Source organism: Pempheris klunzingeri, chromosome 5 (assembly GCF_042242105.1).
Source record: "Pempheris klunzingeri isolate RE-2024b chromosome 5, fPemKlu1.hap1, whole genome shotgun sequence".
In the NCBI taxonomy this organism is placed as follows: Eukaryota; Metazoa; Chordata; class Actinopteri; order Acropomatiformes; family Pempheridae; genus Pempheris; species Pempheris klunzingeri.
Window position 1 is genome coordinate 25,976,079 of NC_092016.1, and position 27,907 is coordinate 26,003,985.

Genomic DNA, 27,907 nt, shown 5'->3' on the forward strand with positions numbered 1-27,907 from the left:
CCTACATTTGGATGCTGGAATAAAAAGTGTTTGAACCAGAGAACATGCTTCATCCTCCACAAGTAGGAGCACAGCACACCTGAGAAAAAGGTTCCCAGCAGCTGGCCACGTCAACATAACACGTGGAACTGGAATAATGTATTCCCTCAGCTGTGAATATGTGTCTTGCATTTCAACTCTCCAGTTCCATAAAATAAAAAACTGTACACAAGCCAGTGGCTCTCCTTGCTCCTTGCATTAGTCAGTGTGATTACAGTTCACATTCTGTAATACAAGCACCTTAGCTCCAAAGGAAGGATTATTACATATAGCTACAGCATACAATAAAAGGCTATGTAAGTGGTTATGGAGGATGTTGTGGTCCAATGGACCATGACATGAGAGTGGGCAGCATCAGCACTGCAGCATCAGCACTGCTGCTGCCCAGAGGAGGACTGAATTGTCGTCTCTTTCTATCAATCAATCAGTCAATCTTTATTTATATAGCACCAATTCATAACAGCGTTATCTCAAGACTCTTTACATAAAGAGCAGGTCTAGACCAAACTCTGATTAAGAGAGAGACCCAATGATTCAGGAATTCAACATTAAGGAATCCCCACATGAGCAGCATCAAATATTATATCCTTATCACAAAGGAAGGTTTTTAGTCTACTCTTAAATGTAGAGAGGGTGTCTGCCCCCCGAACCCAAACTGGAAGGAGATTCCACAGGAGAGGAGCCTGATACAGTGTGAGCTACCAGCAGTAGAGGAAGAATTTAGATCCTTCAAATAGAATACCACTGTAAAAATACTGTAAAATGGCCCCTGTGAGTGTTGTACCACCATATATTACAAAACAACATTTTTATTATTGACGGATTCATGTTACTGCAGTTACTTGAGGTGGATCTAATGCTCATTTGCTTTATGCACTGTTTGGCAGTTTGATCTACAACAATGCTTCATATTTAACAAGCTCATCCAGTTTTGTAACTAAGGTAAAATCATAAATTGGCATCAAAATGTAAAGTTCTACACTAGTAGTAGTAAATGCAATTTGTTTACAGTCCTCTGCTGTCCAATATCATAAAAACCTCCAATTTGTGTAAAATATATTTGAAATCACGTTTATTGGCTGGGTGCTAGGGTTTATAGTCACTGATTTGTTTTTCCTGAGCACAGTCGCCTGTACATGGCGTTTAAAGGAAAACATATTTTTCTTCATTTCTTCAAAATCTTAGCCCAGGATTCTAGAACACACTGTTAGATTGTTTGGTAGAGTTTCACCAAATCCTTCACACTCTCACATGTAGGGTGAACTGAGACTTGTTCTTTGCACCACAAATGAAATATTAACACATCTGCTGTACAATATATTTGTTCAGACATGAAAAGAATCAACAGAAGAATACAAGAGGTAAGAACTTTGAACTGAAACTCAGGAAACTTATTGAGTTAGTGTTTGTTTCATTTCTGTATATTTCCTCAAAGACACAAATGAACAACTTTTCACAGAGAACATGATGTTTCAGGCAAATTTGTTTAATTAATCTGTGAAAGAATTCCCTATTTCTGTGTGTGCAGCACACAGCACCGCTCTGTGGGTCCTGATTTCAGCAATACAGTAGCTTAAGTCTTATTATTGCCAATTGTTGCCAATCTTAGCTTAGATGTTGATTCTTCTGTGTTTGATACATTTGAAGACATGATTTGAAAATGTAGTTCATGTAAATGTGATTTCATTTTTTTGTGTGATAAGACATTATTATAAATATATTCAGTGAAAAGATAAATAAGTGTCCTGAATCTGCTGCTTTTTCAAACATGGAGTACATTGTTGGGTCTATGCTTTTAGCCAAACACTACACGTACAATATAATCATTTATTGATCATTCATTGATTAGGTAAATTCTCCTCAACAGTGGGTGATAACATTTATGCTGATCATATCTTTTTTTATGCTCCCAAACAACAGCTTTCCCAGAGCCGCTCTCCGCAGCCCATTTTTGGCTTGTGGCGTGCACCAGTATTTCCACCTGTAGACCGTGAAGATGGTGCAAAAGTGGAGAAGGGCCACAACAAGGGAGAACACCTTACAACTTGTCCCAAATCACTCGTGCACCCTCTATATCAAGCTCTTCTCTCAGTTCAGGATAAGATCAAGAGGCTGACCTGTGACAACATCGCCCTGAGGGAGGAGAATGCCAGGCTGGCCCTGAAGGAGCTCAGCACCCCTGACGCTCTGGACCGTCTGACAGGCGATTACTTACAGGCCAAGAAAGAGAACAGAGAGATGGAGGTTATGACGAAGAGGGTGGAGGAGGACTTCCAAAGGGAGAAGGAAGTCTGGCAAGACCAGAGCAGACAACAGCTGGGAGAAATAAGTAGTTCAAGAATCCAGCTGTTGGCTGCTCAGTCACACAGCCAGCGGATGGAGGAAGAGTTAAGAGAATCCAAGAGAGTACTTTATGAAGGTGGACGACAAGTGGAGAGAGAAATCGCCTCACTTGAACAAAGTCTCTGCATTCAGAGAGAGGAGAACGCTGCAAGGCTTTCTGCCACGGAAGATCGATGGAGAGAAGTGATCAGGGTCAGAGAGGAGATCGCTGCCACAAAACTGAAGGAATCTGAAGAACAGTGGCAGAGGAGAGCGAGCCACCTGGAGAAGGATATCAGGGAAGAGAGAGGCTTTGCCTGCAGCTTGATTGAAAAAGTGATGGCAGTCACAGAGGAGCACAGAAACACCATGATCCTCTGGGGAAATAAATTCAGTGCTCTGGAGGAGAGCTACTGGAAGGAGCTGGCTGAGAGGGAGGAGAGCTGGCAGAGAAGAGTGCAAGAGATGGAGAGAAAGAACGAGCTGGGGAAGATGTGGCTCCATAGAGAAGAAGAGTGGAGACAGACAACCAGCGCACTGGAGGAGGAGATCAAATGGCTGAGAAAAGAGAATGCTAAGCTTCAGGTAAACCGTCTCTACTGGCTTTTTGGATTTTTGAATTCACCCTTGTATGTGTTCGGGTCTGTGGGACCCGTTTTCATTTTTTTATCAAGAGCAAAATGATACGATTAATTATTTTTTCAAACTCAGACTCATTAATATGAGCCAAGGCCAATGAGTCTGAGTTTGAAAAAATGATTAATCGTATAGTTTTTCTCTTGATAAAGAACATGAAAACGGATGAAATCAGGTCCACAAACCCGAACACCATACAAGGGTTGATCTATCAACTGAGCTGAGCAGTCTAACATTGTAATGAAATGTTTGTCTTTGACGTCTTACCCTGAATCACATGAGAAGATCTGCATTGGATACAGATATACTGCTACTCTTTATCACTACTACTACTAACGTAGCACAGATAGTATGTGCAGGGGATAATACTGTTGTTACTGTGACCTTTCTCTTAAAGAAATATTTGAACATTTTGGGAAATGCGAGTTCAGTCGATGCCACTCTCATAGCCGTGCATGAAGTTTGGACCTAGAGCTAGGGGGCAGTTAGCCTCAAAATATATTGGTATTAGTAAATTCCATTACAATGACTGTTCTGCCACCTCCATGGTTAAGGTTTGGGCTAGGGAACAATCACAGCCATGTTTCATAGGAAACGAGGTTCACTGAGAAGATGCAAAGAGTGGGCTATCGTGTCAAAGTCGCATGCTGTGTTACCTAAAACATCATTTGACTTCCTCCATAAGAGCAGTAGAACAATGTCATGCTCCACTTGTCTTTGTTCCTGACAGATAAGTTATTATTTGCACAGCAGCTAGAGCTCCTTGTCAGATTAACAAAGGAACCGGTTATTTTAGGCATCTGAACAAACAACTGTTCAAACAAACAACTAATGCTGTTGTTTTCCAGAGGAGGACTGTCTCACCTCCTCACCTCTCTATGGATTGGGTGGAAAACAATATTCCTAAACTGGTGGACTCCTCTGTCAATGGCTTGTTCAATTCAGAGTTTTGGATTGCTTCAGTTTAGTTAGTTTTAGAAGAAAAATAAAGCATATTTTTAATTTTATTGTGTGTTTTCAGGGGCTTAAAAAGAAGAAACAAAGGCACTGGTGGAGGAGACGGTTCAGGTTTAGAAGGAGGATACAGCAGGACACAGGTGATTCGTCAGGGGAGAATGCTTTGCTTCTGCCTCAGTCCAAAGAAAAGTAAAATATATATAAGTCCCACCTTTTTTTACCCCCTTTTTCACTGTAACATCAACAGGAGAGCCAATGAAGGACGGCCTTTTGCTGTCAAACTTGTTTACCAAGCTGCTTGTCAGTTTGTGGCAGGAAAGGTCACCAGGAACATTTACTGAGCCCAGTTTTACTGCCATAATCAGTGTATCAAAATAATTTAACCCTTTCATGCATGAACTATGATAACCTCAGTCAGTTTTTTTAACCCATATTTTATAAAGATACATTTACATGTCCAGTAGTTGAAATATAGCCAGTGATGCATGATGTACACTTCAGTGGACATATGATTAATCATAATTTCCTCCCAATATAAAATCAATACTTGGAAAATGTAGCAATTGCATGACTCCTCAGATGTTACTTGATGTCACCATATTTTTCTTACCTGCATGGTCTCTTTTTATAGAAGGTTTGAACAGAAAAAACTGAGCAACTTGGCGTTTCTGGCTGTCTGTCGACCATCTTGGTTTCACTTCACTTGCAATGGCTTCCCACAGGGCAGCAGTGTGTGAGATGATGCAGTAGCTTCCACTGTAGTGGCTGATGTGCAACTATACCATCAAAACTCATGCACATACAAGAAAACAGCTTTTGAATAGCTGTACACTGTAGTGACCTCTGTGCATGAAAGGGTTAAAATGATGCTCAGACAAATAAAGTGCCTTTGTCTGAGTGTACACTGTCATAGTCAAAGAGTCAACAGTCATTGTCCGAGTCAGAGGTTGTGCTATTGTCAGGAAAATCCAGTCAGAGGTAGAAGAAAGGTCTGGGCTGTCAGTGTTGTCTATGTTGGTTTGTAATTAAACTAGAGAGGCTAGATTGGGAATTATTAGACTTGAAAGTAAAGTTTACCAGTTAATTAATGTACACCTGCCAAAGATTAATACAAATCTGATTAGTTATGAACTAATTGGACAGGTTAGTATAATTTATAGCACCTGAGGCTGATGGGAATGTCATTAGTTTTGCAGTTGTTTAGTCATTAAGCATAGTAATGGACAAGTTTTATTAAAATTCATCCTGAAGCAAACATTAATTAATCCATTAACTCTGAAGACATTTCACTGAGAACCATGGCTGTGCCAATGAATGAATGAAGACCAAAACAGAGCTGTAAGGAGAGTTAATATCGGAATTAAATTCATCGGGTGGACATCAACCCAACTCCAAAATGAATGCTAATGTTGCTCCATGTCTGATGGATGTGTGAATAAAAGGCAACAGCGTTATAAGGTGATAATGCAGTACAGCTTGTTCTGCTGCTTTCCAGAGGCCAAAATTAAAATGACAAAAAAATGAATTGATGTAGCTTCAACATCAGAATGATAACAGATATTCATCTGACATTTGGGTTGAGTTCATCGTTACATTTCCTCTTTGGGATTTAGCTCACTTGTACAGATTTGCAATAGTGTCTTTATATTTTCTACGTTCTACGCTTTCTGTCTGTCTCAACACACAAATTTGAGAGCCACAGGTCTCTCTTGGACTTTGGCTCAGAGGGAGTGTGTTTTTTGCTGGTTAACATTAAAACTCAGCACAGAGAAAGTGCAGCCAGCCAGCTGTGGCTGCCAGAGCCACAGACACCAAGGTTTTTTTTATTATGAGAAATGAATAAATATAACAAAAAAAGCCTCATCAATAAGCTGCAGATTACTATACTATTCAACAACAACAACAATAATTATAATAATAATAATGTTGCAATTACATTTGGTATGTACTCTATTTTAACCTTAATTTGAAATGAATAGGGGGTGATGTTTGCCATCATTTATGACCCACAATCCTTTGTGCAATGAAGAAGACATACCCTGGGTCACGTGGTATTGTCACTGAGGCGGAAATGAAAGTTAACTAGCGACAACAGCGGAGCACAGCTGAAAAAGGTACGGCAATGACTACCTTCATCCTAATGTGTCAGTGTCTCAATAGATATAGAGAGTTCTAACGTGAGCCAGGTAACTACCAATGCAGCTCTACTTGTTGTCAGGTGATAAGACCAGGTTTTATTGGCATGTCCTTTTATAAAAAACCTCTACGATGATTGCTCGCTAACAGTTAGCTTCTTCTAGGTGAAGTTAGCAGGTAGGTACATCGAACCGGACATGTCGCGACTTTACCTTCAAAAGTAAATGTAACAAAGCTGGCACAGTGGTGGCTAAACAAGTATCAGCGTTGCCGAGAGCTACTTAAAACGTTAGAAAACCTTTTAAAAATCGGTTCTCAATTTAGTTTGTGGATCTTCTTTTGCGTATCGTAGTGCGTATTTGGCCATATCTGTCAGTGGAGTTTTAGTTTGGAAAAAATGACCGGAAGTGTGTGTTTTCGTAGCTTCGCTTGACAGTGATGCATGGAAATGCCCTGATCATCTTCCGTGTTTGTGTTTTGTACGCAGCAGACAAGGGTATTTAAATAAGGGGACAATGAATTCTGTTTAGCAGGGACAGTGAAAGCTTTATTAGGCCACATGAAGTTTAGCCAGTTTGCACTGAGTAGCGGATCTAGCTAACGCTGCGTTGCCGGTCAACTTGTTTCACAAGGTTGACGGAAGATGCTGTGCACTCTCGTTGTGATTGCTTCGATCTGTTAGTCTGCAGTCCGGAGCCAGACCCCAGGTGGACCTGTGGTTTATACACCATCTAATAGTTCCCTTTTTATGGTCAGGTCGCATCTGGTCATGCATCACTGGTTTTTGTCTGGTATCAGGCAGAGATGCCAAGAGCATTCACCTTGGTGCTGCACCAAGTAACGGTGTCAGGATCCCCTCCACAAACCACTTTTAGGGGTAGGGTCGTTTCCTGATCTATAAAGTCCAGATCAATATTAACAATAGATTCAGACTTGAGTTCAGTTTTACTGAGTATTGTCCTTGTACGTGCAGTCCCCTTTGCATTCAACCCAGCAGGCTACATCTCTGACTTTGCTCAAGGTGATGTTGATGGGGTCTGATGAAAGTCTTGGCACTCATCATCATTTATTCTCCCATGTGGGGGATGGGGGAATAAATCGCAGCCTTTATTGAAATGTGTGTGGCCTGGCTGCTAAATACACCTGAGCCATAGGTTGTTTTTGTAAGGGCTGTTGTAATGTTGTGACGAATTAGTGATATGCTGTAATATTTTGTGTGTGTGTGTGTGTTTGTCTCCGGGATTGTGTTTCAGAGCTGTGAGGTCATGGCAGCTGCCAGTGTGAGCAGACCTGGCGGTGCCCAGACCACTGAAAAGTCTCAGTTGATCTTAAAAGGTAATTATCTGTGTTTTGTCATTGTGCTGGGACAAACTGGTACAAACAATGCCACAGCATGTCCTTCCAAAGTGAAGACAAAGTGGTGGAACTTTCCATGCTGCAGTGTTACAAGCAAAAAACGTGTGTTGTGCATCTCAAAATTTTTCTCCAGCTGAATTCATCTGAGTTTCTATTAGGTTCCTCTCTTTCTTAGACCTGCCTGTGCACATTAGCCAGTATAATGTCACCTGTACATCCATCTAACATGAACATATCTTCTTTGCATGACACGTCAACTTATAAAACCCCCCAGTTTTTGTTTTACTTGTAGCAGCTTCTTGAAAACAATGACCTTATACCCCACAGACTATTTTCCTTTGGTCAGTATTGCACCTGTACTGATGGTCAGTAGTGCGTAACCCTTCTTTGGTTTACACAGCTAACCTGCTGCTCAGACTATGTTCAGGCAGGATGTGCATCAAATTCACTGCATTTTGAAAGTGGGAGAGGTGTTAGGAGAAATCCTATAGTGTCATAAATGCTCATTCTTGTATGCTGTGTTTTGACTGTTGATTATTCTTGTGTGACTTGTGGCAGCCACTGTGTTGCGTTGTAAACACCACCCATCAATGTGTAACATTGCTGATGGTCATTCTAACTGCTCAGACTAGTTTTTTTATTGTTGTTGGACTGAACATTTTTAGTGTTTCCATTAACCATTAGCATCCCAAACAAGTTGCCATTTTGACCTGGCCTGCATCTTTATTTATTATAGCTTGAAACAACATTCAAAAAAAAATCCATGGTCTAACACGTCTCTATCCAGCAGCCGAACACCTCCATCACCACTGTCGCCTGCACAGAGGAATGACAAATGGTCTGGCGATCATTTCTTCTTGGGCTACTTGCAAACACCGTAGCATATACTATGTTGGCTGATAATAGTGATATGCACTTAAAAGCATCTCAGTGTGTATTTACTTTTAGGATAGCATCGTACTTTGCTTTAACATAAATGCTATATTAAAACATTTCACATGGGTTGTCTCATCGGAGCTGACAGTGAACATTAAATAGGATAAGTTTGGTTTCTGACAATTTGGGTCCTAATTTTTTTAGTATTTTATTCAGCAAGTTAATTATTGCTGATGGGCCCACTATTAACTACCTGCCCAGCACCAAACAGCAGACAGCATTAATGATTAGCCAGTGAAGATGGTAAAGCATTTAGAGCCATGTTTTCCTCAGGAGTTGGTGGAGACCCAAACAGAGCTAAAAGAAGTAAATATTAGATATACATTAATCATGTTCACCATATTAGCATAATAGTGAGTATGTCGGTGAAGCGTTCACTGCTTATTTCTGATGCCCTCAAGTAGCCAAAGATGAATGCAGGTTCAAACAAGACATATTACCTTGATACATTATAATTTTGCACTTTGGCAAAGTCCATTTAATACAAACATGCACTGCAAGTTGACATAGTGCACTGAAGCTCACAGATTATTGGCACGTCCAGCAGTTATGGAGCAATGTTGCCATTCATTTGGAGCCGTTTCCAGCCTCCTGGCAGGTCCAAGTTCAGTATTCACTCCCAACTCCTGAGTGAAATATCTGGCTAATCAGGTGCTAAAGGCTGCCCTAAACATGTCTGTCTGCAGTGCTGCTGGTGCTGAGCAGCTAATGCACAGTGAGAGCGGTGGGAGGGAACCTAAACAGTAGAGTTGTGGACCAGACGGCTAAACTCACAATAAAGCCCAGTGAAGCCGAGAGGAGCTGCAGATTCAGGGGATACTTTTCACACCGTCACAGCTAAGCAGCACTGTCATATGATGCATTGTTACAGCAAAAATATTGATTAAACTACTAATTCTGACTAGTCAGTTTTAGTTATGATTTATCACTTATGCTACTCTCGGGCATTCTAGGTATTTATGTCCTGTGACCATGCCATGCTCACAGTGGTTGTATTAATGGGACATCCCACAGTGTATGTGGTGGGTATCAGCCACACTATCAGCAGCTGCTTTACTGAGAACACATCATCACAGTGGCTAGTAATTAAGGTCAAACATCTTTTCCTAACTAAATAACTTTTCCTAGCAACCAGGTCAAAAATATAGTGTGACAGAGGTCTTCCCTTTTTCCTCTGTGCACCATTACCAATCTTATTTCACTCAGTCACAGCTCAGTCCCAACCCCTTAATGTCATTCACTGCTAATAGTTTGAGCTCTGACTCACCTCCTGATTTATGCCACTATTGATCTGGTCACAATCACCGTCTACCTTTGCTCCACCCCTCCCAGCCCCTCTTACTCTGTTAAAATGCACTTTTGATTCTTCCATTTCTAGCACTCGTCTCCTGTTTCACTTCCCCCTCTCCTTCAGAGAGCCGTGGAAGAGTCATGTTTTTTTTTTGGGTTTTTTTGGCCAGATGTTTCTTCAACCTGTCTCAGCCAGCATAGATCCGCTAATGTCTCGTCTGAGATAGGAAGTAGGAGTACAGAAACAAGTTTTTTTTTCTCTGTCATCATTTATTCATCCAACCGCTGGTCCAGATCAGACGCACCCTGAGAAGCACTGCCAGGCTGCGGGCTCTTCGCTTCGCAATCCAGCAGTGATTCAGGACGAACAAATCGGCTCTCATATGACTGACACATGCTGTAACAAGATTCTCAGCGGGCCTACAAGAATTCAAAGCCACTAAGCCTGTCTAAGCCCAGCTGTAGACTTTTACCACAGTTGCAGAGTTTCCAGTGGTGCTGCGAGATTCAGTGAGACGAAATGTAAAGAGGTATATTCAGAAAGGGTCGGGGAGTTTCACCAATTTGGCATAATCAGTCAGTAATTAATGAAATAATTGGAAGGCTTCATGAAGTCTCATGTTACAGCAGTTGTTTAACTTGTGTCATACATACATTTCCAACTGGCGAGGAAACTGGGCCACAGCATCAATAAACCAGTAAACAGAAGGTTTTTAGACTGCAGAAGCACATCTCTGTACGTATTGAAAGTCCTTGAGAAGTCATGGAGCCTTTTGCCCGGCCTGCAGTGTACACTTCCCACCAGGGTCCGCACACTGGTTTCTGTTTTTGTTAACATTGAGGCCTCATTGTGACCATTTAATGATTTCCCCTGACCACAGCCTCATGAAAAGGAGTGAAATTGGTATTGCAAATGTTTTTCTTTTTTTTCCACCAGGGGGCAATGTTTATATTTGTCTATTTGTGTGTCCTACCACCACCACACAAGCTGGGTCCCAAGTCTGTACAACATAGGAAGTATGAGCAGCCTCTGTGGCAACTGTAACAAAGTTAGGGACTATGTGATGCTGGTTAAATAACACCTGAGGTGGATAATCTTATGGTCAGTTATCTGAAAACATTTGAAAAACAGAAACATTTTAGCATTATGTCATGAATTATACAGTTATTAAAATAAATAGATAAACATCTCCACCCTTGACCGTAGAGAGATTTCTGCTTTAGGTTTACTGCTCATATATGAGGCTGTGATAATAGGTTATAACGCGTCTACCTGAGTACTGATGACATTAGAGGTAGATGGTTTATTTGATCTTAAAACGAAGTTAGAAAGCACGGTCACTGCATTAGTCCAACCTTGGTTGATATACAGCATACATCAGTAAACTGTCCAAACTGGAACGTTTCTACAGATAAGCCAAAGACGGTAAAGACCCACATTCACCCCACAGACATCAACAAATATGCATCAGGCAGTAGGTTCCAGAGAACCAGAATAACTCAAAGCACCATTACCGGATCTAGATCTTTGTACAAGGTGTTGTGTTGTTGATATGAAAGCTTAACTTTGAAGTTGGACACATGAAATAAAAATATGCTTCCTTATTGTGGTTGGACTATGGCCACAGTCACACAGTGCGTATCCTAGCCTAGTCTACTCTTTTCCACCTGTCCTTACCGAAAGAGTGCCCTTTAAATTCCCTACTGATTCTAATGTGTTCCTCCATGACCGCTTTCCTGAAACTGTTTGTATGTGTGTGTCTGCATGCCCAGTGGTTTCAGCGAAGCCTCAGTCTCCCAAGCTGCCAAACCGTCACTCTCGGCTCAGCTCCTTCGTCGAGGTGACTGCCGACGGCCTGACCAGTGAAACCAAAAAAACAGGCAAACGCAGTGGACACCTCGAGCTGCAGTGGAATGAAGACCTCACCCTGTAAGAGCACCACTAGCCACACACACACACACACGCACACACTCACAGTTATATAGAACATAACAATCTGTTGCATGCGTCTCACTCTGTTGTTATGTGTGTACCGATGTAGTAAATGAAGGAAATGAGGTCCAGTTGCTGAAATATTCCACTCTAGAGGAAGGGCTACATCTTGGTTCACATTTAATTGAAGTTCAGCTGTAAAAAATTTTGTTTATTACAAACTAATTTAAAACATTTCCTGAGGTCAAACAAAACACACACACACTCACATTTAACAATAGCAGTACACAGGTAAGGAAAATAGGGAAGTTAAAACGTAGCAATGCAAAATTATTGTTTCAATACGTGTGTGTGTGTGTGTGTGTGTGTGTGTTTCACATTGGTATCCACGTGGAACTGATTAGATTAATGTATCGATATGCAGTATGTGTGTATTTTTTATCAAGTGTGTCAGTGGGGTAACAGGCCTCAGTTGATTTTGTGTGTGTGTGTTCACGTTGCCCTGTGTTTCACAGTAATGTGACGCCTCAGAGTCGTCTGGATCTGAAGCTGTGGAGCTGCCACACCTTGAGGAAGGAGCTACTGGGCAGCGCCACTATCGACCTGCTGGACACACTCCGCACGCACGATGGCAAAAGTATGGACACACACACACACACACACACAGAGGAAATATTCTAACATGTTTCTCCAGAGTGTTCAGGAAGGTGTAATTATAAACAGTGTAATAACAAACGAGAATGGGGACAATAGACGATGTATGAATTTACAGTGAGCGTGCAGGAAATAATGTTTAATACACACAAGTAGAAAAGGAAAGAAAAAGAAGATGAAGAGGAGGCCAATTGTCTCCTCTGCTCAGTCCGCTCCTCGAAGAAAGACAGTGCAGCCTCACAGAGACAAAAAACTAAGCATGTGTTCAGATCCTCCTTTATGAGTTAATTAGGATCGTGTGAACAGCCACTAAAGAACTGATGGACCCATCATGGATTATGGGATACTGACAGCAACGCATACAGACAAAAAGATGGCTGCGATTACTCAGCCATATTCAGAGAAGCCTCTGATGATGCTGATTAGGTCTGCTTCAGTCTTCAGGGATCCAGCCTCTGACTTTGGACGCAGTTTTGTCATAATTTGAATCTTGAAAATGTTCTTTTACAAGCACAATAAAACCATCGAGGTTGATCTGTTGGACAGTTCCAAAAGAATGAAAGTGATCTACCACTAAAATGATCCCATAACGTCCAGCAGTGACCATACTGTGGTCTGCCACTCTGTTAATGTTAACACCTGATAATACTCTTCAGGAGAATTCCCTCCATTGTCCTGAGCTTCAGTACGCCCGCCTGACTCATTCAGTTTTCCTCTTGAGTTCTGATGTGTCTTTCGAAGTGAAGTCTTAACTTGTAGATGTCGAAGCATTTCTTGTTTTTTTTTTTTTTTTAAGTAACGGATATCAGTGGCATGCTGGAAGCTGTCTAACCCTGTGATGGAGGAGATTGAGCAATGAAATGTATTGCCCTCAAGGGTCCATTGCTTAAATCTGCCAACATTGAATTTCCCACCATGTGCCAGCAATCTTAAAAGATGTGCTACTACAAAATGTGATATTTTACCTGAGTAAACACACAGTATACAGTATTTGATTTTGGCAATTTCTGATCAAAGAATAAGTAAAATGTAGTCTAGCATTGAGGTGCAGCAGGGAGGCCCTCCGCTGTGGAAGATAAAACCCCGTGGGTTCACACTGTTTTATCATTTTAGAGCAATAATGGAGGATGTCTGATTTCCTCTCTTTTATTTCTCCTCACCCTCTCCTTTCCCCTCAACTCAACCTTTCTCCCTCTCCCCACTACCTTTGTCCTCTCTCACTCATCCTCTCACACTCATCATCTCTCTTTCTCTCTCTCTCTCTCCCTCTCTCTCTCCCTCTCTCTGTCGACCCTCCTCCCCCCCTCAAGTGGAGAACGTCCAGCTGAGTCTGGTGCTGCAGACGGAGAACAAAGGCTCGGTTGTAGCGGGAGGCGAGCTCAACGTCTGTCTGGACGGCATGGTTGTTGATCTGGGCTCACTGCCCAATGGCAGCACGGCAGCAGACAGTGAGTCCTGCCTTTGCCACACACACACACACACACACACATACACACAGAAATGAAGGTAATAGCACAGAAATGCACAGAGAAGCACCTAAAGAAACCCTCACAAGGAGGTCATGTGCTCATGGATGTCTGTCGTGTGAAAAACTTCCAACTTCAGAGGGGTGATTTTCATATTTTATGGAAAAGAACAAACTCCTTTAACGTAATGTGTGTGTGTGTGTGTGTATATATATATATATATATATATATATATATATATACACACACACACACACACACACACACACATGCATGCCTTTGGGCTCATTAAACATGTTATTAGACCTCATGGATAAACACAAAAATGTATACATCAGCTAAGCTAACATCAAGAGCCGTTTCTCTGTTTGTTAGAAGTTGGCATTTTGGAAATACAAGGTTTTCACTCATCAGCGTAGACATAAGTGAAAACGCACACGATATTTTCCCACAGACATCCAGACAACAGAATGCACGACAGTATTAAACCATTTCTCCTCCTGTCACTCTTGAATCTTCATTAATATTGCCAACAACTACATACACACATGCACATGCATTCGTTTGTACAGCAGGATGCCTGCGTGTCTCTCCACTCTGGAAATGAGTGTTTTCCCCACATGGAAAAAGCCAGAAGTTCGACACTGTGTAAATGACAACTTTTCCAAAGTCACTTCTTAGCTTTGAATGGATAGTGTTTGTGCCTGTACACATTTTGGTCATACATATGGTGAAATGAGGACGTGAAGACTTGTTGGTATATTGTGTGTATGATGACAGAATTGTGCCATTGTGCAACAGAGTATTAGGTTTTTATTTGATCACTTAAAGTTGATATTATTTATAATGTTATCATGAAGTCAAAATGATGAATAGATGAGGTTAAATGAAAATCAGGCCTGAAAAATGTTCTTCTTTTGACATGTTGACAGTTTCATATTTGTTGTACAGCACTGCTACTGCTACTTGATGTGTCCTTCATATGCATGCTGCTGATGTTGTGTCTCTCATGTTAACATCACTTTCAATGTGCCACAAGGTTCAGCCCTGAACTAGTACTCTACTACTAATTATTATACAGACTATTCTCCAGCTATGTGCTGTATTCTTAAAGCCCAACATCCAATTCTTCTGTTATTGTAGAGGATGTACAGTCCACCACTAAAACCTACTCACTGTGTGGCCTACGGGGCGAATTGATACTTGCACTATGCATTAAAGGGTTAGGGTGTAGTCTCGGGGCATACGGCCACTGTAGCTAGTCTAAAGTCTACACTGTGGCTGACATGCGCCTCCTCCTGCATCCTCCTGTGGTGAGTTGTGGGATGAGCTGAGTGTCATCACTGACCAGTGCTTGCAGCGCTCCAGATTTACAGTCCAGGTTACAGGAACAGCTCTTGGCTTTTGATCAGAGAACCAGGCTTATGTTAATAACCGTTTAACCTTTACCAAGTGAAGAATGTAACAGTCCTCTCCATGTTACAGTAATCTCTGTCATTTACCAACTTCAGCTAAAGTCATTCGTGTCTTATTGTCTAGACAGAACCACTATACCTCCTTGTATTGTGGCATCAGCTGTAAAGCCCTTTCACACCTGTTAAGTGATCTAGAAAGCATCAGCTAGGCTCTTTGTCAGTCCCAACAAACTTCTTTTTACTGGCCCCCGTCAGCTCAACCCTGGCAACAGCTCTGCATGTTCTCCCACTGCAGCATGTGTCTGATATCTGCAGTGATCCCTCCCAGTGCTTCAGGGCTGTTCAAAGCACATACTTCAATTAAACTTTTGCTGTTTTAACCAGTACACTGTGCAGCACGGTCCCTTAACATGTTAGGTGAGCACAACACAGTTATTTTTTAGAATGTCCCACTCTGACTCTAGGGTTTGTCCATGGGACTGTGAAGTTTCATCTCCTGTTTTTGCATATTTGATGTCGGCCTTTTTCGGGACTATTTTTTTTTAACTTTTGCAAACTGCTTTCACTTGCTTTGAGTGTAAAACAGGAAAGCGAAGATAGCAGTCCTCAACTTGTTTGCCTTTAGTTGTTTGGTGTGTAGCTTCAGTTGCTCTGCTGCATTGTGTCTAACCTGATGTGGTTTAAGGTTAGCCCACATGTGTATTTGTTTATTTCAGCAAAACCTGGGTTTCACTGGACAATTTGGAAGATGTTTAAATAGTGTGTCAGGAGGCTCTCTGTCCGGCCAAGAAAAGCATGTCAGGAGTATTGTTAAACTTAATATCAGGGCAAAATATTGACTACGTACCGCTGCGCTATTGCTACCAACCTGTATTCATTGAACTTTAGCTTTGACATTAGAGAACACTTAATTTCCAAGTGCAGATGTTACTATTCCCAAACCAATATAAAACCATTTCACAGCCCTTAGAGGAAGGATTTCAAACCCTCCACAGACTTATTGACTCTCAGTCAACACTGTTTCCCGCTTGCAGGCTCTGCACTAACATTTTACTTTCCTTTTATGGTTTGGAAGCAAATACTAGGTGTCTTTCTAACAAACATGCAGTTATTAAGCTGCTCTTAAAACCATAGCCACGTCCATGCATCCATCTCCGCTGTGTGTAACACACGTACACCTACGCATACACACCCACATACATAAGGCTTTTCATAGAGCGCCGCACAGAGCCCGCAGTGTACTCTGCTGAATGAACACAGGACCGGCAGTAAAGGCCAAGGCCTGCCACAGCATGGGCTGTATAAATGTGTCTCTTTGTGACTGGTTAGATGTGAAGAGAGGTTAAGAGGAGGTGTGTTACAGCTGTTTGTGTTTGTGTGCATGCTGTTGTACCACATGGCTTCACAAAGAGCAAGCAATACGAGAAAATAACTGGAATGGGGAGATGTTTTGCAAGTCCTCACGTATGAAGGAGGCTAGTTTAGGGTTTGGATACACAGAGGTTTTGATGTAAAATACCAATATATACCGAATAATTTCACCATCAGGAAAAATACCTACCAGAAGATGAATTTCAGTGGTCACAATATGATTATTTGTTTGTTTGTTTGTTTCAACAAGTTTTATTGATTTTCAAAACACCCACACATATAAACATAAAAAACTAGAGGTCATGATAGTAGTTTTAACAGCAGTTTAAATAGTAGGTTTATCGTTAATAATAATTGATGAGGAGTCACAAGTGAACACTTTTTATTAAAGGGGCCACAGGCAAACTTTTTGGGAATGTTTTTGGAAAACATTTGCTATCTTGCTAAGAGTTTGATAATCAAATCAATACCACTGTCATATCTGTCTGTTCAGAATGAAGCTACAGCCAGCATAGCAAAAGCTAATGTGTAAAAGTAAATGTTGTGGTGTCATTGGGGTTACGGTATATACCCCAGCCAGGAGCTTTGACTTCCCACGAATTAAGCAGTTTATAACTTGTTAAAATGGGTCTACCAGCACCTGTAAGCTCACAAGTTATTACCTTTGGACAGATCCAGAGTAGGGATTTCCCCCTGTTTCAAGTCTTTATTCTAAGCTCCCCTAACTTGCTGCTGGCTCCAGCCCCAGGTCCAGAGATCGATCTTATCTAACTCTAGACAAGAAATCAAATAAGCATATTCCTCGAAATGTGGAACTATTCCTTAAGTAAATGAAAGGTCAGGACATAAGGGAATGACTGTAGTAAATGGGACGTCCTCACAATGCAGCTAAACAAACTAAGGTATGTAATTTTGACGTGTGTGCAGGTCAAAGGTTAACATAAAATGAATAGAGCCCTGCCCTTTGCCCCCCGCCCAGTTTTCTTTATATGGTCTGTTGTTTGGAGTTCTCTTGAAACTCTGTACACACACACACACACACACATAATCACAGACATCAGGACTGCTTTTGTCTAATTTGTTTCAGAGAATTGCGTAATTGAGCCTCATTGCTTGCAGCTCAGCAGTACAATCGCCTCCTGTGATCCTGAATCAGTGTGCATGGCAGTTTCGGGGGGGAGAGGGGGTTTCCTCTCCTAGCTTGCAGGGGCAGGGATAACAGAGGTTATGTGTGTGTGTGTGTTTTTGGGGGAGGAGAGGTTAGTGAGCAGAGGGCTGAAGTGTGCCCTCTAAAACCAAAGTTTCAAGTGAAGGCACTTGTCTTTGTATGTGTGTGTTTTCTGGTCTCTGCAAGATGCAGGCATGTGTTTTTGACCTGGTGTGTGTAATCATGGGTGTGCATGTACATGTGTTTTGCATTCTGCAGGTAATGTGTGCAGGCATATGTGGGCTGCCCAAATGCATAAAGTGTATAAAGGTGGAAGTGTGTTGCCTTCTGGTGGTGTTAAGGCGCTCTGTGTTCTCTCTCTGAACGCACCTCTGTTAGTTTGGAGGTTTTACTCATTTCCCCTGGCAGCCTTTCTGACACACGCATGTGCACGTGCATGCGCGCGCACACATACACATACACACACACACACACACACACACACACACACACACACACACACACACACACACACACACACACACACACTGGGCTTCATAAACAAACCCTTGTATTGAAAGATGGGGAGAAACGGTGGCCAGAGCAGAAAGATTTCAACTCAAGGAACATTGGCAAACTTTGTAAAGGTTAGATGCTTACATACACACTCCAGCCATACACAACTTCACATCCCACAGAAGCACAGGCTACATGTACACCACAGAACAGACACACTCAGACTATCCACACACACACACACACACACACACACCACTGACTGACATTTGTCACTCATCGACACAGGATGCTAAACTTTCTACGTGCCAAAAATGATTGCTTGCTAACTGTATGAGACAGAAATACTGTCAAGGACAACGTTACTGCTAAACTAAAACCTACTGGTTATAGACCAGGGGTGGGAGAAGTCTATAGTCATCTATTACCATCTATGTAACCTTATATCACAATAATGTGTCACAAAATGTAATATGTTCCCATTGATGGCATTCATTTAGAGAACCCACATGTACACACAGACGGACACACACCAGACCAGTAATTAGACTTGTGCCATTAAGAGGGAGGGGGTGATGAACTCAGTGAGCAGGCTATGACACAATGGTTTCTCCTCAAGACCACTGTTTATTTTTCTGTATGTCCATCGGGTCTGCTCACAAGAAGCCCTTTCATAGCCACAAAACAGCACACTTACTGTGTGTGTGAGAGAGAGACAGAGCGAGGGAGTCGGCGAGAGATTACCTGTTTGCTTTACTTTAGATAGCAGGATATATATGTGTGTAAATATGGATGCTGTTTGAGGCCGTCATGCCTCCGGCGTAAGTGTCTTCCACATAGGAAGGTGCTGTGTTTGTGTGTAAAGGAGAAAGTGAGTGTTAATGAAAAGCATGTTATAGGCCTGTGGTTTCAGTCACAGTTGGAACTGAGCATATAGTCACACATGCCCTCACACCACCAAGACCGCATACCACTACACACACGCACGCCCACACACACTCTCACACAGCAGCAGCACAGACTACACAGTACATACAAGGATGAATGGTCTCTATTAAACCACTAACTGTACTTCCATCGCCACATGTTTCGAGGCTATATGGATCTGATTATAAAGGCATTTTTTATCAACACAAAGCAGCCTAAGCCTCGCTATGAGAGCTTTCTCATTTTCTGCACAGCTCCGGAGAGAGCCAGTAAGCTCTGTGATGTTCAAAGTGTGACAGTAATGTGACGATGGAACCTCTGGGAAGAGACTAGAACTAATGCTGCTGTTGGGGAAACATTGTTGCTTTCGTGTTGAATTCTCACGTTTCCAAACCAGCGTTGGAGCGAGACACAGCACTGTTAAAAACGTTTCTGGTGCCAAATTTAGAATCAACTGACAAGTGTTTGTTTTTTCTTGTCTTGGAAGAGTAGAAGTTTACTAACTATAAATATTCAAACTGGCAAATTACTATCAGCTTTTTTCATACTAAAATTTCATTGCATAATATGCCTATATATTACTAACAAGACATTACAGAGATCTCCAGCTGGACTCAACAGGGGACAATTTGTTCCATAGTCAGTGCCTTAACTTCTAAGACCCCCCAGAACCCCTTATTAGTATTATAGTATTCTTAACCCCTTACTGCCTGAATTTATTTACAATTATATAAAAAAATAAATTATTTGTGTTTTTGCATTCAAGCAGATGCTAAATGAAGTGGAGATTGTTAATTTGAATATAATGTAGCATAGAATAGTACAATATAATGATAGTATAACAGGCAACAACAGACAACAAGGGGTTAAATGATGGTGTTTCCTGAAAAAGATTGAACCTACAAAACATGCCTGGAAAACAAAATGTTAATGCTTACATAACGTGTTTACAGGTTATGGCTGTGTGTGTGTGTGTGTGTGTGTGTGTCCCTTGTTTCTGTCTGAAAAGATAAAAATAACATTTCCTCCTCTTCTAAAACATCAAACATTTCTTTGTCTGCTGTCTTTTCTTAAGCAAATTGTAAACAATACTCGAGTCAGCTTGGCATGTGGATGCTGTCGTAACAACACATGCTGTTGCTGAGCCAGGAGCACAAAGGGTTCCGTTGGCTGTCACTCTTTTTCTTTTTTTTCTGTAGTCAAGGATTTTCTACTATCCAAGTCATCACTGAGTCTGTAAGCTTCAGAAACAGCAGTATTTCTGTATCTTCCCTCATGCTGGTGTGGGTACCAGATGTGCTCATGGTCCTGCATTTACGGATGATGTTCCACATTATGACATCGTGATTGGCTGTATGTTGGAAAGTGTACAGATGCTGTATTTCTGTGCTGCAGACTACCATTTGAATGAGCACATTTTGATTGAAGAGAAAAGAGATATACGCATGCGGTGGTCAGCACTGTTGCCTCACAGCAAGAAGGTTCCGGGCTAAAATCCATGTTTGAACCTGGAGTCGTTCTGTGTGGAGTTAGCATGTTCTCCCTGTGCTTGAGTGGGTTCTCTCTGGGTACTCCGGCTTCCTCCCACAGTCCAAAGACATGCAGGTTAATTGGTGACTCTAAATTGCCCATGAGTGTGAGTGGTTGGCTGGCGACCAGTCCAGGGTGTACCCGCCTCTCGCCCAAAGTCAGCTGGGATTGGCTCCAGCTCCCCCGCGACCTTGACAGAACAGCGGTATAGATAGGTATAGATAATGTATAAAATGTAACGATTTCAAATTAACATTTCACCCCTTAAATTACATCAGTTTTGTGCCACAAGCTCTGTTTGTCTCTTTGGGGTTGGTGCATGTTTTTCTATGGAACATCAGTCAAACATCAGTTTGACTGTGAAAATATGAATTATTTTATTTTATTACAGTGTGTTAACGCAACATTTTATGATTTTATAATGTATATAATATATATTTATAATATTATTTTATGTTTCACAGAGACAATGATGGAGAATGTCTACATTGGAGCACTGATATTTAATGGATATTTTCATACATACAGTCACTCATAATATGTAAATATAGGACCTTGAGTAGATCTGGCAGGTCGAGCACAGTCGGTAGTCATTTAGAATTAAGTGTGAGCTGTGTTTGCTGATGTGAGTGTGGGATGTTTGAACACTGGACTGTCACTATGACAGACACTATCTAGCTCTTTCTTAATCTGTCTCTAGCTTTTTGACCCCCCCCCCCACCTTAAAAGTGTGTCTACACTGTAGGCTGTAACCTCTCCATCTGTTGTGATTGACAGGTAGTGATAAGCTGGGTATACACTTCTGTACAATGATGATTTTATGTGTCTTTGCAGAGATACTGCAGGCAGACAGACCCAACCTGAGGAGGACACAGAGTGAGGAGACTCCCAGTGCAGCTGGATCTCATAGCAGGTCAACACACACACACACACACACACACACACACACACACACACACACACACACACACACACACTGAAAACCAGCATTTTAGGCATCCACTGTTCACTACGCTGCTGGTTTCAAATCTCTGCAAACGTTGCATTGTAATAATAAGAATAATAGCACAATAATATACTTGCATAACCTTTGCAAACACTGTTTGCAGAGAGCTTATATGAAAATCATAAACCCGAGGCATAATTGTAATCAAAATAAACAGTAGAAAGAAAAGAAAGGATTGAGTGAATGAAGCCTGTGCCAGTATGGTCAACTGAAACACTTACGCAGAGTGCCAGCATGTTATTCCCCCCATGAACGTGGTTTCAGACCCTGCTCTCACTGGCTAGAATAGTAGTAGGATAATAAATAGCGGTGCAGACTGCATTTATTTCAAAGCTTTGCGGCGTGGGTGCATGGGGTCAGATGGTATTTCCCTCTAAACATTGCAGGGGGGCATTAAACGCAGTTCAGCCAAGAGCTTAAACCACTGCTGTCATGGAGAAGCAGTCAACATCTCAATCCAACATCCAGTTGTGTAAGAACAGACGCCGCAGAAAGACAGAAGAGGAGAGGTTGTTTCTCTCAGTCTCCCATGACGGGTAGCTGAGTGCCCACACACAAACACATTAATAGGCTTTGCAGCACATTCACACACGCCTGGTGTTAATGTCAAATCATTACTTCCTTCCCCTGCTGCTTCTTCTCCTTATTGTGGTGAACAAACAGCCGAGCGAAGCGCTGAATCCAGTTTTCTTGTTGATGGCTGTCCAAGCTCAACCTCAGCATTCCACGGTCCTGGGGAGGGAAAGCCAACATGTTTTTTTTTTTTTTTTTTTTTGTATAAAAGTTCTTGTTGGAAAAGCAAGTTATATTTAGTGTTAGGAAAATATGAGGATGTTCGGAGAAGAAAAGTAGCCGACACCAACACCTCTGTGTGTATTTTCTGTGTGCTAGATTTGCCCGTGCACACGCTCATACCTGTGCCACATCTATTTCCCATGAGTCAGGAACAACAATGGGTCTAATTATAAGTTGTCAAAACAAAGCTGTGGGGTGATCCACAGGAAACGGACATGAAAGAGAGTCAAAGAACAACTAAGACACAACAGTCACACATATTTCTTTTATGCAGTCAGTGCAAATGTTGATGCTTGTCTGTCATCTTTCTCCTCCTCCTGTTTGTAGGAATAACAGGCACTCAGTGGGGGGTTCGCAGATCAGCTCCCCTGGGTCCTCCAGAGGGGGTTCTCTGACTAACGGGGAGCTGAATGAGGAGCAGATCCCCGGGCCAGGCTCGTCTGGTCGCCGTCGGTCCTCCAAGAGTCACGGCAGCCCTGGAAGCAGCGCAGGTATACGACAATATCTGGTAACCTTATTAGTGTACGTGCACAAGTCCAGTTAAAACCACGTCTCTGTGTAACTAGAATTTGACCCAGGTCTGTTTGGTGGAGCTGATTTTCTTGTTAAATGGCCAAAAAGTTTGATAAGAGGTTTGTTTACTTCCGAGCATAGAGAATCTATATTTTTTCAGCAGGAAGCTGATCAAAAACTGTGCTGGAAGCCAGAACCCAATTATTGCCTCTGAATATTCAACTTAAATTCATGCTGTATTTACACAAACCGTACTATATCTGTTGTGCCAGAGGGTTTTGCTAAAATCTGCTTTATTATATCAATGAATACCAGTACATGACTCTAATGCTACTCCAGATAACTTTCAGTTAATCTAATCACAAAATGAACAAGTGAAGGCTTGTCAGTAGAGCATTGAGCTCTGCCAACACTGTTTGTTCACTGCTTGTCCTGTAGGTTTATTTTTACAACTCAGAGAATGTAACAATATTTAGCAGCCAGCTCAGACATGCCAGATGTCAAGACCCTCTCAGTAGAGCATGAATGCAATGGACTAGTTATGGGGGAAAATGAAAATTGTGAAATGGTGAAGATCCCAGATCCATATCACTGCCAAACTAAAGTCAGCAGATTCTTAGATCCTGGTTTGTTATGATTTGTCACTTTTTAGTTATGTTGCTACAACTTCATGCATCTTTCCTCTCTCTCACCCTTCCTCTCCTCTGTTTCTTCTCTCAGACAAAGTTGAGTTGGCGTCTAACGGGCTGGAGAACAATCGAGGGGGAGTGGCCCGTCACGCGCCTCCTCCGTCCTCTCCGTCGGGCCGATCCCCAGCCGCCAGCAGCAGCAGCGGTAGCCCCTCTCCAGGTCAGGACGCCCTAGGGCTGGCCGCGCCGTCGGAGCCTGGCCCCAATGCTACGTCCAGCACCGAACAGGCCAGCAACAGCACCACCGCAGAGCCCACTACAGACTCACTCCCGGCAGGGTAAGAGTCTGAATGCTTCAGCACTTCTCTCATTCAGCCCACAATATGAAGCTGCTTCATAAAAGCACGATAGCTATGCAAAGGTAAAGTGCAAAAATGATTCCATCACCAAAATGTATACACGTGTAAACCACACAAGTTAGAGAATATTTATTTTCAAGGCAAATGTTTAAACCTAAGCAACAGTAGTTCAGTACAGCTCAGGGTTTCCCTGAGGTGAGTGGTTAGCAGAGGTGGAAAGCACTAAATACATTGAAGGGCCACTGCTTGTTTTCCTAGAAGCTTCAACTATTTTTCATAGTATTTCATAGATATTTTATATCAGAAATCAGAAAACCTTCTGGTCAGTTGCATAAACCCTCTCCTCAGTAAATAAGGGAATATTTCCCTAATATTCACACAATTTACTTAAAGAACAAATAACAGATGGAGGAAGATGATTTGGTAAATTTCATCAATGTGCGATTTTTCTCCTCACTAGAAAGTGACTGAGGAAACTGAGGCGACATAAGAGATCATTTACATTTACATGCAGTGTAAACTAATTATCACAGTCAAAGCTATCAAGCAAAGTTGCTAATTTGAAAAAAAAAAATCATGTTCCACTTACTAGCTTTCTCCAGCGCTTTCAATTGCATGACATGGTCTTCATCAGCGGATAGAGTTTGCTCTCTTGTCATGGAAGTGGATCTGTTAAAGTTCATCCTTGACCTTTCGAATAGTAGCTTGACTAAACAACCCCAATTCAAGGTCCACTGGTCCAGATGTTTCCTGGAGCGTTCAAAAATGTCCTTAAAAACATATTTTCTCTTCATTTACAGTTTTAGGATACATTGTAGGGTTTTTATGTTATAATTGCTCCAAATACTGGGGTCTCATGCAAAGTGATGCACCCAATGGTGATGCCATCACGATCGAAACAGTCATTAACAGTCTGCTGTACACTACAACCCTCGACATGCTTGTAGCCTGAGGTAGGCACAAACTTTCATGAGACACATAAACGGTAAGTAAATGTGTCATGAATATTTTGCTTTTAGTGTGAGAAATATGGGAGTCCACCCTTGCTTCAGTTTTTAATTTCCTTTGCATTCCTCATTGCAATATACAGTAATAAAATGGAGCCTGCCTGCTATATTGCTGCTTGCTGCTATAGATTACTTCACTTATTGCTGTTTCGTGTATTCCTTAAGGGTACATTTCCCAAATAACAGTCATTTAGTTTAACTGTGTAATTCAGAATAAGTCAGTTTCAATGAGTGTATTAGGTTTTCATTAATATCAACTTCAGATGAAAATATTTTCTCCAATAGAAGGTGAACAACAGACATTTTGACTTGTCGTTGCAGAAAAGGCACAAGTGGAACCTGTAATGTTATTCTGTTCCATCTTAGTGTGTCTGTGCACACTATTGATGAGCAAGCGTGCACAGCAGATCATATGGCATAATGAATGGTAGTTCATTGTTGTCAGCTGAGTGAAGTAAGACTGAAATAGTCTTTTTTTTTATCTGCTGTGTTGGTAAAACACGTAATTACAATGCTGTAATATTAGATAATGCTAATGACGGTAGTGGTGAGGGTGCAGAAAGGTTCATGTCAAAGGTTGCTATAAACAGCTGTGGTTTAAGTTTGAGTTGTTGTTGCCTGTTTTACTGTCTCCTCTCTGCCTTTCATTGTAATTACATGGATTATTAAATAAAAAAAAAAGGTGCTTCTAAGTTTTCTTTAATATATGTATTGTCCCCCCCTCCCCTCTCTGTCTCTCTCTCTGTCTCTGTAGCTGGGAGCAGAGGGTGTTGCCTCATGGCAGAGTGTATTATGTCGACCACAACACCAAAACCACAACTTGGGAGAGACCACTGCCACCAGGGTATGCCTGTTATATTTTTGCTGTGTTGGTGCACTGATTGTTGGACACACATTAGGGTTAGACAAAGTGAGGCTAGCCAATATTTTGGGTTAACGCTAGGCTTTAAAAGAGGTCAGCCAGTCTTGACCTCCACCTCCGATATTATGGAAATCACTGCGTAGAGCAGCAGCAAGTCAATTAATCAATTAGTCAGTCATCAGAAAACTAATCATAAATTAGTTTGTGTCTCAGAAAATGTTTGTAGATGAGGAAATAAGATATGTTTAACGTGCACTTCACTAAGACACGTGTACCATTGTCATAGAGCTGCCCACAAACAATTTCTCTTTATTTATACCTCAACAGAAGAGGTCAAATAAAAATGGACGGTGCAACACAGCTAATAAGCCGCAACTTTCCCTACAAGTGAATCCTGTGATCATAACATTTGAAATGCATGTATGACTTTGGGGGTTCACATTATTGGGCATGTGCAGAAATGTGTCCGGTTGATTCCTAATGTTCAGCCCCAGTGTTGTCAGGTGCCAGGCCGAGCCCTCTGGTGTCTTGTTTGTTGTTCTAAGAAGGCCTGTTACACTCTCACTTACAACTCTAAATGGTAAACGGCCCTAAATCACCCAGTTCGATCCTTGTGCTTGTGTGCTAAGCCGTCATAATGAGAACACAGTTTTTTTTTCCTCTCTTTGTGTGCGAAATTGCGGGAGCAGAGAACTTCTGCCAAAGTCCAGCCCTTTTATGACGTTTTTACTTGCACCAATTATTTATTGATTTCCAGAGTGTGTGACTGGGTGATGGAGAGAAAGAGTGGCTGCTTTTAAGAAAAGGTCACCCACCTCCCTTCTCCTCGAACCTCCACCCCCCCATCTCAGTTTTTCCATACAAGGAATGAGAGCGTGGGGGCCCAGAGAACAAAAGTCCTTTCTTAGCACCACATGTACTTCCATCCACCACTGTGTTGGCTGCTGGCTGCCGTGCCCCTTCAGAGGATCAATTAGCAAGCTAATGCCAGGCTAGCGCTCCAGATGTACACACCAGGAACTGTTTAGAAGTTGGGGGGTGAAGGGGAGGGGGGTTAGGCAATCGAGGTTTGGAAGCTGAACTAATGAAAGCCATCCGAAGCCAGACTGAGGAGAGATTCTCAGTTACACTGCTCTTTACCAAATACAGTGTTTGTAACTAGCGATGCATCACAAGTCCGACCAATGGGTAAGTTGCAGGATGTCATAACACGCGCTCTTTTAGTCTTTAGCCTTTAATTCAAACCGATGCTGTGTTTACATTAAGCCGTACTTGTCAGCATCACGTGACGTGCATCAGCCACAGTGTAATTATTCCTGTCATGATTTTTGACAGTGTTATTTACACAAAGCTAAACAATAGAAACTGCAGCAAAGCAACGTTCTGTGTTTATATTCAATATTGCGTTTTCTAACATTTCTTTTTTAAATGGTTAGGGTTGGACAGCCTAAAGAGAAGAGCTCCAGCTTATACACAGTGCTTAACAAATGTATTAGACCACCACCCAGTGTAAGGTGTTTGCCTCCCCTGCCCTAAATTAACAGTATTGCTGATTACCAAAATATTTCTTTAGTTCCTGTAATGGTTAACCACCAGTATGTGCAGCTCTTTAATCAGAATGATGTATTTGAAATGATGGAAAAGGAATCTGGAGTAGAGGAACTGATGGACCGGCCAAGTCAAAGTCCAGACTTGAATCCTATCGAACAGATCTGGGATTTATTGAATTCAAAAATAGATCACACACAAATTTAATCCAAAGCAAGTCTGTGGGAACAGCTAGGAACTATTTGGAGCTCAATAACAAAAGAGACGGTGGAAAAGTCCATGAAAACAATCAGGGCCAAAGGAGGTCAAACAAAATATTAAGATTTCTGGTTAAAATATGTGAATAAGGAATATTTAGTTGTTCCAGTTTGTTATTTGCCTAATAAATAATAATGCAATGTTTAATTTGAAACAAGTTTTTGACAGATTTCTAAAATATTTGTGTTTTCTCGTTTTTTATGACAGGTGGTCTGATACATTTGTTAAGCTCTGTACAACTTTATCAGCTGTAATCTTTACTGTGTCAGTCAAGACCGCGGTCTCTCCCGTCCCGTCTG

General features: G+C 41.7%; 1 protein-coding gene across 2 annotated transcripts in view; it reads left to right on the top strand.

The window, feature by feature from the left end:
- Positions 1-6,019: 6,019 nt before the first annotated feature.
- wwp2 (WW domain containing E3 ubiquitin protein ligase 2) overlaps positions 6,020-27,907 on the top strand; it is a 51,626-nt gene continuing 29,738 nt past the window's right edge. For both annotated transcript variants that reach the window (XM_070830380.1, XM_070830381.1), the window contains exons 1-9: positions 6,020-6,068; positions 7,344-7,425; positions 11,446-11,602; positions 12,121-12,242; positions 13,570-13,707; positions 21,466-21,544; positions 22,760-22,923; positions 23,666-23,912; positions 25,695-25,784. In XM_070830380.1, the coding sequence (XP_070686481.1) occupies positions 7,356-7,425; positions 11,446-11,602; positions 12,121-12,242; positions 13,570-13,707; positions 21,466-21,544; positions 22,760-22,923; positions 23,666-23,912; positions 25,695-25,784 (1,067 nt within the window). In that variant the 5' untranslated portion in view covers positions 6,020-6,068; positions 7,344-7,355. The remainder of the gene's footprint in view (positions 6,069-7,343; positions 7,426-11,445; positions 11,603-12,120; positions 12,243-13,569; positions 13,708-21,465; positions 21,545-22,759; positions 22,924-23,665; positions 23,913-25,694; positions 25,785-27,907) is intronic.